This window comes from Oncorhynchus gorbuscha, unplaced genomic scaffold (assembly GCF_021184085.1).
Source record: "Oncorhynchus gorbuscha isolate QuinsamMale2020 ecotype Even-year unplaced genomic scaffold, OgorEven_v1.0 Un_scaffold_70:::fragment_2:::debris, whole genome shotgun sequence".
Taxonomy (NCBI): Eukaryota; Metazoa; Chordata; class Actinopteri; order Salmoniformes; family Salmonidae; genus Oncorhynchus; species Oncorhynchus gorbuscha.
The window spans coordinates 97,638-113,061 of NW_025745511.1; the positions used below are offsets into that span (position 1 = coordinate 97,638).

General features: G+C 40.7%; 1 protein-coding gene across 2 annotated transcripts in view; it reads left to right on the forward strand.

The window, feature by feature from the left end:
* LOC124019132 (phospholipid phosphatase 1-like) overlaps positions 1-15,424 on the forward strand; it is a 36,609-nt gene that overhangs the window by 12,963 nt on the left and 8,222 nt on the right. The window contains exon 2 of one of the 2 annotated variants that reach the window (XM_046334510.1): positions 4,670-4,824. In XM_046334510.1, the coding sequence (XP_046190466.1) occupies positions 4,670-4,824 (155 nt within the window). Of the gene's footprint in view, positions 1-4,669; positions 4,825-13,490; positions 13,643-15,424 lie in introns of both variants that reach the window. The other variant, XM_046334511.1, reaches the window with a different exon arrangement.

The window sequence follows — 15,424 nt, forward strand, 5'->3', positions numbered from 1 at the left end:
TGATATATTTACATTTCCCATCAATTCCCATTATTAAAGTGGCTGGAGTTGGGTCAATGTCAGTGTGTTGGCAGCAGCCACTCAATGTTAGTGGTGGCTGTTTAACAGTCTGATGGCCTTGAGAGAAGCTGTTTTTCAGTCTCTCGGTCCCAGCTTTGATGCACCTGTACTGACCTCGCCTTCTGGATGATAGCGGGGTGAACATGCCACAATCATCTCCTTAGTTTTGTTGACGTTGAGTGTGAGGTTATTTTTCTGACACCACACTCCGAGGGCCCTCACCTCCTCCCTGTAGGCCGTCTCGTCGTTGTTGGTAATCAAGCCTACCACCATCAAGCCTACCACAAAAGGCATACCGACGTAAAAATGCTGTTCATTGACTACAGCTCAGTGTTCAACACCATAGTGCCCTCCAAGCTCAGGACCCTGGGACTGAACACCTCCCTCTGCAACTGGATCATGGACTTCATGACAGGCCACGCCTAGTGAGGGTAGGCAACAACACATCCGCTATGCTGACCATCAACACGGGGGCCCCACAGGAGTGTTTGCTTAGGCCCCTCCTGTAGTCGGTTTACCCACGACTGTGTGGCCTCCCACGAATCCAAAACCATCAGGTTTGCTGACGACATGATGGTGGTAGGACTGATCACCGACAACGATGAGAAAGCCTATATGGAGGAGGTCAGAGACCTGGCAGTGTGGTGCCAGAACAACAACCTCTCCCTCAATGTCAGCAAGACAAAAGAGATGATCGTGGACTACAGGAAAGGGAAGGGTGGCTCCCTGCCATCTATACTAGGCAGTTTCTAGAGCAAGGCCCCCCAAAAAACTGACTCCACCCACCTAAGCCAAAGACTGTTCTCTCTGCTACCACACGGCAAGCGGTACCAGGGCACCAAGTTTGGAACCAACAGGACCCTGAACAGCTTCTACCCCCAAGGCATAAGACTGCTAAACAAGGCTGCTAAATAGCTAATCAAATGGCTACTCGGACTACTTTATTGACCCTTTCTTTTACTAACTCAATACGCACACGCTGGACTCTACCCACACACATACGTAAGGTGTCCGCATGCTTCCCAGCTGAAACAGTTCGGAAAATGGCTTATATTTGTTATTGTTTTCTTTTGGCATTGTTTTTTTCCGGCTGTTCGGGCACAATTTGTTTTCTAGAGGCAAGCCGAAGTCGGTAGCCGAAGTCTACGCCCCCTCCTCGGCGATTGGTCAACAGTAGAGATTCTTCAATGAATTGCCTGTTGTCATTCAACAAGAGACAACTCATTCTCATGCACATTCTTTCACTTGAGAAATACTGCACCAAACATCCTAGTCAGATGCAAAATTGCGCAACTAAGATCTCTACAACAACAAAAACGCTAAACGTTAAATGACAGCTTTCTTGAGTTCAATTAATCCGGATTATTTTTATACTGGCTACTGTGTTTAAAAATGGACAAACTGTACTATTGCTACTTTTTTCAGGCGAAGGTATTTTAAGGGAGTATGGGAGCACACAAGTTTGGCTAGGCGCCAGCTGAACTAAAGCATGCTGATGCCTTTACACTGACATCCCAACACACACACACAGTTGAAGTCTTACATACACCTTTGCCAAATACATTTAAACTCTGTTTTTCACAATTCCTGACATTTAATCCTAGTAAAAATTCCCTGTTTTAGGTCAGTTAGGATCACCACTTTATTTTAAGAATGTGAAATGTCAGAATAATAATCTGCTTTTATTTCTTTCATCACATTCCCAGTGTGTCAGAAGTTTATCTACACTCGATTAGTATTTGGTAGCATTTCCTTGAAATTGTTTACCTTTGGTCAAACATTTTGGGTAGCCTTCCACAAACTTCCCACAATAAGTTGGGTGAATTTTGGCCCATTCCTCCTGACAGAGCTGAGTCAGGTTTGTAGGCCTCTTTGCTCGCACACGCTTTTTCAGTTCTGCCCACAAATTTTCTATAGGATTGAGGTCAGCGCTTTGATGGCCAGTCCAATATCTTTGACTTTGTTGTCCTTAAGCCATTTTGCCACAACTTTGGAAGTATGCATTGTCCATTTGGAAGACCCATCTGTGACCAAGCTTTAACTTCCTGACTGATGTCTTGATGTTGCTTCAATATATCCACATAATATCCCTTGCTCATGAAGCCATCTATTTTGTGAAGTGCACCAGTGCCTCCTGCAGCAAAGCACCCCCCCCCGTGCTTCACGATTGGGATGTTGTTCTTCGGCTTGCAAGCAGTTCTATTTGTGTTTAATCAAACCAGAGGACATTTCTCTAAAAAGTACGATCTTTGTCCCGATGTGCAGTTGCAAACCGTAGTCTAGCTTTTTTTTAATGGTGTTTTTGGAGCAGTGGCTTCCTTGCAGGTTATGTCAATATAGGAGTTATTTTTACTGTGGATGTAGATTATTTTGTACCTGTTTCCTTTAGAGGTCGACCGTTTAATCGGAATGGCTGATTTAATTAGGGCCGATTGTTTTCAAAACAATCGTAAATCGGTATTTTTGGGTGCCTTTTTTTTATTTTTATTTTTTAAATGATTTATATATTTTTTTTTTCAATAACGGCCTAGGAACGGTGGGTTAACTGCCTTGTTCAGGGGCAGAACGACAGATTTACACATTGTCAGCTCGGGGGATCCAATCATGTAACCTTACAGTTAACTAGCCCAACGCAACAACGACCTGCCTCTCTCTCGTTTCACTCCACAAGGAGCCTGCCTGTTACGCGAATGCAGTAAGCCAAGGTAAGTTGCTAGCTAGCATTAAACTTATATTGTAAAAAACAATCAATCACAATCACTAGTTAACTACACATGGTTGATGATATTACTAGATATTATCTAGCTTGTCCTGCGTTGCATATAATCTGACTGAGCATACAAGTATCTAAGTATTTGACTGAGCGGTGGTAGGCAGAAGCATGCGCGTAAACATTCGTTCAAACAGCACTTTCGTGCGTTTTACCAGCAGCTCTTCGTTGTGCATCAAGCATTGCGCTATTTATAATAATAATATAATAATAATATAATAATATAATAATATAATATATGCCATTTAGCAGACGCTTTTTTTATCCAAAGCGACTTAGTCATGTGTGCATACATTCTACGTATGGGTGGTCCGGGGGAACGAACCCACTACCCTGGCGTTACAAGCGCCATGCTCTACCAACTGAGCTACCCTGACCACCTGACTTCAAGCCTATCAACTCCCGAGATGAGGCTGGTGTAACCGAAGTGAAATGGCTAGCTAGTTAGCGCGCGCTAATAGCGTTTCAAACGTCACTCGCTCTGAGTCTTCTAGTAGTTGTTCCCCTTGCTCTGCATGGGTAACGCTGCTTCGATGGTGGCTGTTGTCGTTGTGTTGCTGGTTCGAGCCCAGGGAGGAGCGAGGAGGGGGACGGAAGCTATACTGTTACACTGGCAATACTAAAGTGCCTATAAGAACATCCAATAGTCAATGGTTAATGAAATACAAATGGTATAGAGAGAAATAGTCCTATAACTCCAACCTAAAACTTCTTACCTGGGAATATTGAAGACTCATGTTAAAAGGAACCACCAGCTTTCATATGTTCTCATGTTCTGAGCAAGGAACTGAAACGTTAGCTTTCTTACATAGCACATATTGCACTTTTACTTTCTTCTCCAACACTTTGTTTTTGCATTATTTAAACCAAATTGAACATGTTTCATTATTTATTTGAGGCTAAATTGATTTTATTGATGTAATATATTAAGTTAAAATAAGTGTTCATTCAGTATTGTTGTAATTGTCATTATTACAAATAAATGTGGGAAAAAATCTGCCGATTAATCGGTATCGGCTTTTTTGGTCCTCCAATAATCGGTATCGGCGTTGAAAAAATCATAATCGGTAGACCTCTAGTTATCTCCAGCATCTTCACAAGGTCCTTTTGCTGCTTTTCTGGGATTGATTTGCACTTTTGACAACAAAGTATGTTCCTCTCTAGGAGACAGAACGTGTCTCCTTCCTGAGCGGAATGACGGCTGCGTGGTTCCATGGTGTTTACCTACGTACTATTGTTTGTACAAATGAACGTGGTACCTTCAGGCATTTGGAAATTGCTCCCAAGGATGAAGCAGACTTGTGGAGGTCTACAATTATTTTTCTGAAGTCTTGGCTGATGGCTTGACATCATGGGAAAATCAAAAGAAAAAGAGGCACTGAGTTTGAAGGTTGGCCTTGAAATACATCCACACCTCTAATTGACTCAAATGACATCAATTAGCCTATCAGAATCTTCTAACGCCATGGCATTATTTTCTGGAGTTTTCCAAGCTGTTTAAAGGCAGTCAACTTAGACCGGTCCACAGGTGCATGATCATTAATTGTTTATGGTTCATTGAACAAGCATGGGAAACAGTGTTTAAACCCTTTACAATGAAGATCTGTGAAGTTATTTGGATTTTAACAAATTATCTTTGAAAGACAGGGTCCTGAAAAAAGGACAATTATTACCTCGTACCTCTGCACATCGACTCGGTACTGGTGCTCCCTGTATATAGCCACTTTTTTTTATTATTCATTATTCACTGTGTATTTATTCCTCAACACTATTTACATTTAAATGTAATATTTTTTTTATTACAACGTTAACACCTTTACCTCCTCTCTCCATCCACAGGGGGACTGCCCCTGGCAGCTTTTAACTTGGGCAAAATCAAGCCCTATCAGAGGGGCTTTTTCTGTAACGATGACAGCATCAGCTACCCCTTCCACCAGAGTACAGTCACCTCCATTGTGCTCTACACGGCGGGCTTCGCTCTGCCCATTTGCTGTGTAAGTAACAATAGTAGAATTTACAAACAAAGATATTTCTTAGATTTTAACTGACCAAACATTGAACAGCCGTGTACATAATTACCAATGCGCCTCTGTTACTGTTAGTACGACACAATGACTAACAAACAGGCGGCAGTTCTATCTCAGTGAAAAGTTAAAACGCATTGATCTAATATAATACACATACGTATCACATAAAGATGTTCCATTTAGTTCTTATGTTACATAAGTATCGTATCAGTAAGGCTTCAACATTAAGGAGGATGTCCACTGTGCTTAGGTGACCGAACCGAAGGGTTAAGTTCAACAAGGTCATACCCAGTAAGCAAAACGAGTTGATGCCATTACAACCCTATAAACTGGTTGTAATCATGTTATTTCAACCAACTTTGCCAAATGTGTAAGGGTTAACTCAAAAGAGGACATCCAGTCCACAAACAGTTCCCCATTCCCATGTTCTCATTTCTTGTCACATATCCTGATTTCCACATGTCATTTCAGTCACCTGAGAAGTTTTTACAACACAAGCTACAGAGAGGTTTTCATCAACATTAGGCCTTTTAGAGTCCAACGGGTCAGCGAGGAAGTCCTGGTGTTTGCAGGCGACTCACAGGAAGGGGGTTCTGGGGTTGAATATCAAAGAGCATGTAAGAGAACTTAAGATGAATGCACTCCCTAAGTAAGTCGCTCTGGATAAGAGCATCTGCTAAATGACTGAAATGTAAAAAGATATTAGAGGACCTGAGAGTAACCAGCCAAACCCCTGTGGTCAAGCGGTTAACTAGACCATTCAAACGTGATTTAAAGTTTAACTAGGAACGCGCATGCCTTCGCCTACCTCAGGATCTGTCTATTTCAGCCATCTATTTCCTGTGTTTTGAGGGGTGCAAAAATCCACATGTCACTTCAATCTCGCTGGATTGATTTTACTCCTGCGACACGCTTTCATCCTCTTGCTTGTGACTATCAATTTTTCCCGTTTTACGTTACGACCGCGGAAATGTTTGTAATGACCTGTCAAATGGTCTTAATGGAATACGCTAAAGCTTAGTCTGGGATATAACGCACCGTCTCAACACTTGCATCACAAGAAAGAGAAGAAAAAACGACTTTTGATGGGTGTTCTTTTTTTGTGGAATTGAAAAAAGTTCTAATTTAGTAGTTGAAATGTTCACAAATTACATGCGCTGAAATGAAAAACTTCAGAAAATGAACACTCAGATTATAGTGAATATTATGTCTGATCTCACAAACAACGTAAAGTAAGTTTAGATTGGAGTAATCTAAAGTCAAGCGTGTGATTTAAAAAAAAAAGTAGTATCCTGCTATTGACACACTTGTTGAATTATGCAAGAGAACGTGACAACCGTAATAAATGAGGCAGTGTAGACTGCGCAGGGGAGTGCAGGTGGGGTAGCAAGTGGTTGGAAGGTTGCAGCCCTGTTAAACCCCCTTATGTTAATTCATGAATATATGCATATACACCCAGTGTTTTTATGCAAATGAGGCACATCATTTTATTTTAACACAAAATATGTAAAATAAGAAAATGTATGTTTCACAATAAACTTAATACTATAATTCCCACAAAACCCCCCTAAACTAGATTCATTATTTGTCTGTGCAATAAAATATTCTGATAGATTATTTAAAAAAATTAAGTTTGGAGTATCTTCATCCATTGTCCAACTGTTGTATTTATTATAATTGTTTTGAATACCTTTGGCAATTTCGATGACCGTTGCTAGTTTAAGGTCATGTCCATGTAAAAGGACCCATGAGTACCAACTTGAAGTTCATATGAGCATGTCAAATGAAAGCAGAGAGTCCTTATTTTGGAGAAATTAAGACATACTGTGCCTTCAGAAAGTATTCGGACCCCTTGACTTTTTTCCACATTTTGTTATGTTACAGCCTTATTCTAAACGTGATTAAATCGTTTTCCCCTCATCAATCTACACACAATACCTCATAATGACAAAGCAAAAACGAATTTATAAAAAATAACAAAATATATATGTATTAAGACCCTTCACGTAGTACTTTGTTGAAGCACCTTTGGCAGCGATTACAGCCTCGTCGTCTTGGGCAAGCTGTGGCACACTTGTATTTGGAGAGTTTCTCCCATTCTTCTCTGCAGGATCCTCTCAAGCTCTGTCAGGTTGGATGGGGAGCGTCACTGCACAGCTATTTTTCGACGTTCGATCGGGTTCTGGCAGGGCCACTCAGACTTGTCCCAAAGCCACTCCTCCGTTGTCTTGGCTGTGTGCTTAGGATCGTTGTCCTGTTGGAAGGTGAACCTTCATCCCAGTCTGAGGTCCTGAGCACTCTGGAGCAGGATTTCATCAAGGATCTCTCTATACTTTGCTCTGTTCAACTTTCCCTCGATCCTGACTCGTCTGTAGTCCCTGTCGCTGAAAAACATCCCACAGCTTGATGCTGTCACCACCATGCTTCACCATAGGGATGGTGCCAGGTTTCCTCCAGACATGACGCTTGGCATTCAGGACAAAACGGTCAATCTTGGTTTCATAAGACCAGAGAATCTTATTTCTCATGGTCTGAGAGTCTTTAGGTGCCTTTTGGGAAACTCCAAGCAGGCTGTCATGTGCCTTTTTACTGAGTAGTGGCTTCTGTCTGGCCACTCTACCATAAAGGCCTAATTGGTGGAGTGCAGCAGAGATGGGAGAACCTTCCAGAAAGACGACCATCTCCACAGAGGCACTCTGGAGCTCTGTCAGAGTGACCATCGGGTTTTTGGTCACCTCCCTGACCAAGGCCCTTCTCTCTCGATTGCTCAGTTTGGCCAGGCGGCCAGCTCCAGGAAGAGTATTGGTGGTTACAAACTTCTTCCATTTAAGAGTGATTGAGGCCACTGTTCTTTGGGGACCTTCAATGCTGCAACAAAAATGTGGTACCCATCCCCAGATCTGTGCCTCAACACAATCCTGTCTCGGAGCTCTATGGAAAATTCCTTCGATCTCATGGGTTTTTGCTCTGACATGCATTGTCAACTGTGGGACCTTTTATAGATGTGTGTTTTTCCAAATCATGTCCAATTTAATTGAATGGACCACAGGTGGACTCCTATCAAGTTGTAGAAACATCTCAAGGATGATCAATGGAAACAGGATGCACCTGAGCTCAATAGCAAAGGGTCTCATAGAAAAGGGTCTGAATACTTATGTCAAAGTATTTTTAAATTTGCTAACATTTCTAAAACCCTGTTTTTAGCTTTGTCATTATAGGGTATTATATGTAGATTGCTGAGACAATTGTTTTACTTAATCAATTTTAGAATAAGGCTGTAACGTAACAAAATGCGGAAAAAGTCAAGGGGTCTGAATACTTTCCGAATGCACTGAACATTTTACAACCATTTTCCATTGTACAAATTTGGAATAAGCAAAGGCTTTAATTTCTAGTCAAACAGATGGAAAAGGGGTCTTAAAGAACATATAAAACACAATGTTGAAGACCCCTGCCAACTAATATCAACACTTATATTTAGTTTTGGACATATTTTTCTGCCTTTTTTGAGTTTATGAAACATTGCCTTATGTGCCTTGATATTCCGTTATCAAAACAAAACTACATTTTAAGACATTTTCTAATATATCTCCCTCATTAGGAGCTGTGCTGTTTCTATGTTTATTTGTTCAGTCGTTTCATTCTCAAACAGGATTTCATCATACATGTCAAGTAGTGAAGTTTCAGCGCTGTCTGTCAGTGGCCTCTTCCTCGGTGCACACTGTCACTGTGTCCGTTTCCATCTTGTCCAGCTGTGTATGTAACATTTCACGTAAACCCTGTTTCTTGTCTGCATCGAAGTAGCAGTCCTTGTACATAGCAACGAGCTTGGTGGCGACACAGTAAAGGGAGAATTCCACCTAATAGCTTGTTCACAGCCTGTCGGCAGTTTTGTTGAGCAGGCGTTTCAATTCCATGACAGAGGGTATCACGTCTGCTGCAAGCATAGTTGATGAGCTTTTTTCTTGAGTCAGTTGTTTGAATTGAGCTTTCATGTTTCCATGTTCCAAACATGTTCTCAAATGCCAGCAGCGGTATGACAACCAGCCCATTCATGAGCATCAAAACAACTTTCCTCAGTACGAAATCCTTGAAGACCCACTGTGCTGTCAGACTCCGCATGATATCGCTGGTCCAAATGTCAGCCGTGAAGCTAATAGCAGTGACGATATTACCGTGTAACTCCGGTAGGGCAACATCTTAAAAATAGCACACTTGGTAGCGTGTACCGGTGCTCGACTAGTCGGCGGAAGCCAACATCGCCCACTACAGAGAACGGTTGATTGTCAAGGGCAATGAATTCCATTATCTTGACGTTAATGGATTTCTCCTTTGAATTGTCTCGCTGAAATGTTTACTCTTTCAAATGACTGTTCGACTTGTTGACTGCTCGAGCCACACAAGCAGACGTTGACTGCTCGAGCCACACAAGCAGACGTTGTGTGCTAGGTTAGGAATGATGTGTTGCACGTGTAGCGCTACATTTTACGTGGCGTCATTACGTCATGTACCTACATTCTATAGGTATTCACTTCAGCTTTGACATCGGTTTTGCACATTGCCATTAAACTAGACAAATGTTTGCATTTTTAGCTAATATCGTCCGATTCCGATATGCTCACCGATATATCGTGCATCCCTACTATCAACTAGTTCAGTGTTTTTATAAATTATTAAGTGATTAAAACTAAAAACCTTTACCAAATCGGTAATGGAATTTCCGAGGAATCCGTAACATGAAATGTCTGCAATTTGATATGGCTACAATGACAAATCATAATAGTCACAAACCACAGTTGGATTTACAAGTTTGGGCAGCACAGTAAAGTATAGTTCAGTACAGTAAAGAAAAGTACAGTATGTTACAGTAGAGCACACTAGAGTTGAGTATTGAACTCTACTGTACAGTACTGAACTATACTGTAATTTAGTGTACTGTACTCGTACTATACTCTACTGTTCTGTGCTTTGATGTCCCCTACTTGAGAAACAAAATACATCTATAATTGGTTCAAATTTGGTCTTGTTTGGGGCAGAGCTCATTAAATAATAGCCTGTGTGTAGAACAATACCCAAATATGCAAAGGAGGATATTGCATATTTATACCTTTTTGTGTACCTATTTAGGATACAAATAAAATAAATTGTTTTTTCAAAGTCAATGTGTCATGTCATCAGCGAAAACCTATTCTTTCTGTAGACATCGTTAAATCTTAATTTGGAAACATGGGAGATTTTTACCTAAATTCTATTACAAAACTTTGCATCTGCATAGTTCTTTCAGAAATGTGTTTTTGTAAAATGTTGAGTGTCAATTGTTTTACAGTAGTCTTTGTTTTTTAAAACTTTCAAATCAGTTTTTTTTGTTTGGCATACATTTTAAGTGAAAAATAAGTCTCAGCGTAATTACGTTATTGTTACCCTTAACCACTTTTTCCAACTTTGGCAATAGCAAACATAATTGATCCTAAGGTTTATCTGCCAACACAGAAATGAGATTTAGAAGAATTTCAACATGTTTGTTATTGAGCTTTGGATGTAGAGATGTTATTAAAACTTCAGGATCCTGTTGATAGGCTTTGGAACAAACACTGTCTACTTTCTCTGTCCAAAAATAACTGGAATACTTTCCTGGAACACTCTGATTTGAGTATGTTGATACACACACAACTATGTCTCACTATACTTGTGAGGACTTTTTGAGGACCAACAATTGATTCCCATTCAAAATCCTATTTTCCATTACCCTAACTCCTAAAAGGCTATTTAATAGCCTTTTTATTTATTTTTACAATTGAGGACCGGCAAAATGCCCTCACTTCTCTGAATTTTTGTTGGTTTTCTATGCGTGTGAGAACTACTGGTACTCGCAGGTATAGTAAAACGTGTATACAGACTCTAGACTTTTCTTTTGCCATTACCTATACTTAATCTGTCATAATCTACTGGAGTCCCATACATAAGTCTCACTTCTTCTGTTTTACTATCTCCACTCCAGTCCCCTGGACAAGACTATTTATGGTTTACACTGATTTATTTATATGTACACATCAACCTGTTGCGTGGCAACATTTTTCAAACTGTGGTGCTTCACAATGCAGCTTTCGCTCTAACGAACAGTGGGTCTGTATAAAGCGAGAGTGAATCTGTCACTTGACTCTGTGTTGGACCAGTTTCTCCTCTCAGTCCTTGACAGCCAGACTGTTCTGGGGTCCTTTGTGATGACGGCAGCATGATCGGACTATGATAACATCCAGAAATACAACCTCTTAGATCAGTTGTGGAGAGTATTTGCATACTAATGTGAATTAACGTCAACTATTTTGGGGGGGGCTTTCGACATGTCCAGTTCCTACTTTCTTTGGGTCAATGTGTGTTGTGGAGCTAGCAGTGTGGGATTTTACAGTTTTGTGTTTGTTACTAACTACTAAAACATTTTCTTAATTGATTTACCTGTATATATAAAGGTTTAACAAAAACTTATTTCACAGCACGTTTGAAGCTAATACAGTTTCCCTAATGTATGTAGTGTGAAACTCTATTGTGATGTTTCTTCTGTAACTAACATTGCACCCAGGTGAATCTTCCTCAGAGTTACTTGGACGATTCATCGCCATTGGAGCGGAAAATATTTCTGTATCTCAGATTGTTCTCGCAATTCTCACGTAGGAACTTCATTGGGAGGAATGATGTTTGACGTGCTTTTTAAACATTTATATCACTTGTTTTGAGAAAATCGTGATGAAAGTGGGGGAAATCATGATGAAAGTGGCCCATAATTGGCCTTTAAAAAAACAAACTATACATGCCTCCTGTAAGACACTATGATATGTGAACCCTACATGACACAGACAACATCTTGGTGTCATTATACACCTTCTCGTGTGCGTCAACTTGTGGAGTATGTCTTGATTCTGAAATGCCAATTCTAACATTACATTTATTCAACATTAAAACAATAATATGAATATCTCAAAAATACTATTTTCGATTTTGTATATGTTTAGACATATTGTTTGAAACGATATACTCTTCAAACGCATCAAATTTCCAGTGGGCTCTCTGGTATTTTTAATGATATGACTCACTTTATACATAGAAATTGAAGTTATTGGTCATTAACCAATCACAGCCCTCCTTTAGGATTGCACGTTCAGAAAATCACAAGCAGAGGCAGATCCCGTTTAAATCCATTTAACATTCATGGTGATGGTGGTGCTCCTAAAATGTATCAGAACTTCAGAATTAGCAGAGAGCCCCCTCTGGAAATGTTATGTTCTTGTAGAGTAGATTGTTCCAAACAAGATATCTTTAAATGAACAAAACCAAAAAGGGTCATTTTGAGATTCATATGAATATTTTTTTCATGTTGAAAAATTTGTATTTCAGAACCTAGAAATACTCCATAGGGCACACTATAAGGAGTATAATATATTTTCTGTATCTTGTACGATTCACGGATCCGAAGTTATTTTTATTGGAGGCATGTTTAGGTCTAAAAAGGCCTCAAACTGATGATTTTTCCAAAAATAAATGGTTTGTGATAAATGTAGGAAGGCAGGTCAAACATCCTTCCTCCTAATAAAGTTTCTATGTGTGAATTGCCAGAACAATCTGAGATGCCCCCCCAATGAAAATCGCTCCCGTTGGCATGGAATCGCCCACTTCCAAAAGGATGACCTGCCGTGCCCTTAAATGAACCGAGAGAGGGAGATGAAGAGAGAACAAGCACTATTGAGAGATGTTGTGGAATGGACAACGACTTGTCATATTGCATGTCCAGTCCACTGCACTCAAGCACGAAACGGCTGTGAATCAGTGCAGAGGAATAATTTGGGCATGGTTTGTTCTTCCATTAACACCATCTCTTCACCACGGGTGTGAGTAGGGGCTGTTGCCATGACAACTCTCTCACCACAATGTTTTAAACTTGTCATTCCTTTATGTTCCTGACAGCCTGCGATGTTTAAATATCTACTTAGATATGTCTTGACCTTCCTCTCTGAATGTTCTCTTCCTGTCAGTCTTAAGGCGTCAGCATGCTTCAGCTTGGCTGGAGCCTAAGCCGAACCGAACGAGTGCGCTCGCATACTCAGAATGAATCGAACTCAAGAAATCTGTCATTAATTGACAGTTATGCCAAAGAGATATTAGATATTTATGTAATTAAGCAGACGATCATATCCAGTGCAACTTACAGTAGTGAGTGCAAATGTTTTCCCATACTGATTCCCCGCCATGCTCTACCAACTGAACCCATCTAACCAAGATGTTTGGTGTAGTATTCTTCATTTAAAAGAATGTGCATAAAAGCGAGTCATGCCTCGTTGAATGACAGACTTTCTTGAAGAATCCCTACTGTTGACCAATCACTGATGAAGGGGTGTATACTTTGGCTCCAAAACAACGAACAAAAAAAAACCTCACTGAAGTCCAAAACGAACAAAAACGTCACACAATGTCGCCATTCTATGCAAGAACTCTACCGAACTGTTTCGGCCTGGGAAGCATGCGGACGCCTTTAGACAGGTGTGCATTGTCTTTATATGGGTGCTGGTTAAGGAGGGTGTTTCGAGCCTACTCCCCTAACCGATTTCTCTTGTTCTGTTTTCTCTCTCTTTGCTTTTTGCTAGCTGGACTCCCATTTGCAATACTCACACCGCTACACAATCCCTTCAAACGTGGATTTTTCTGTAACGATGATTCAATCAAGTACCCTCTAAAAGAAGACACCATATCCTATCAGTTGTTAGGTGGAGTTATGATACCCATCACAGTACTCACTGTAAGTGCACCTGTTTTTATGTTCACTAGATAACTTATCTTTCTCTTCCTTTCCCAGTCTTAGTGCTTGTCATTAATTTATGCTATACATACATCATTGTAGCAATGGTGTGTGTGTATAGTTTAACTACTTGGCGTCATTAATCACATTCTCACACTGTCTGTGTGATAGTAAATAAATGGAGCTTCATACTCCTTGCAAAAGCAAGCAAGCAAACAAATAATCTGATTTGTAAATTGATTTGCATATTTTAGAGATGCTCAAAGTATCACTTGAGAACTGAAAAATCAAACAAATCCCCAACTCTTGCTATTTGCTTCTCTATGTACTCCTAGATCACAAACGTATCAGACCATGGCAGTTGACCGTAAAAGTCCCAGTAGCAAAGACCTCTCCATAAGTCTACTCGATCTCTATCTGAACGATACAATAGGAATGGCCAAACTGTCCCTCCCTCTGCCTTTCCGAGATATCGCTTGACTCTGAGCCAGTATTCTGACTGTCTAACATGCTGAGCACAGCGCCCGTGCGAGCTTTGCTAAATACACTGCTCGCGAGCATATGCATAGCCAGGTGCTAAAAATGAACTTGGTTTCATAAGTCCCGCCTCTCCCGTCTCCTCATTGGTTTTTAGGAGCGTATACCCACGTGGGTGATTGAAAGATGAACTGAGGTCCACACTCCAGTCAAAGTTGGTTGCCAACTTCCATATAAAGTCCACAGAAGAAGAGTAGAAGATAAATAATTTGAAACTAACTAGGTTTCCCCTTTTTATCGGTGGATTAATTGTTGGGAGTAAAAAAGTTCTACAAAGATCCAGGAAAAAAATAACCTTGTGCATTTCAGGTAAAATAACAACCAAATGTTTATATCCCAGGACAAATTGGGTAGCAACAGCAAACTAGCTAGCTAAATGTCCATGAATGTTTGTTTCGACCTGTCCCCAAAATAATTTAGTTGGTTCAGTTTTTGTTTTTATATTTCAACCTGCTTGTCCTGATCGCGTTTGGTGTGAACGTACAAAATCAACAAGCGCGCGATGGCACATACGGATTCACGCCCCTGGTCTAGTTAGTACGTTTCCTGGAGAGTTTCTAGATAGTTAGACTCAAAGCACAGAGGCCCGTATTCACAAAGCATCTAGGAGTAGGAATGCTGATCTAGGATCAGGTCCCCCTGTCATCATGGTCTAAAACAGTGGTTCCCAAACTGGGAGGAGGGCCTGAAGGGTCGGCATGGGTGGCGCACATCCGGCAGAGATGAGCTCCACATCCAGCTTCTTCACCTGCGGGATGTTCAGAGGGGGGACAGAGTGCAGAGGAGTATTTCTGTCTGTATTAAAGCCCTTTTATGGCTTTGCTGGTGACACTGTCAGTGATTTCTTTTGAATTCAAGGAGCACTTAACCAGCGTTCTGCAGCGATACGCCATCCCATCTGGTTTGTGCTTAGTGGGACAATAATTTGTTTTTCAACAGGACATAACCCAAAACACACCTTCAGGCTGTGTAAGGGCTATTTGACCAAGAAGGAGAGTGATGGAGTGCTGCATCAGATGACCTGGCCTCCACAATCCCCCGACCTCAACCCAATTGAGATGGTTTGGGATGAGTTGGACCGCAGAGTGAAGGAAAGTCAGCAAACAAGTGCTCAGCATATGTGGGGACTCCTTCAAGACTGTTGGAAAAGCATTCCTCATGAAGCTGGTTGAGAAAATCCAAGAGTGTGCAAAGCTGTGTTAGAATCTAAAATATATATTTTGATTTAATACTTTTTTGCTTACT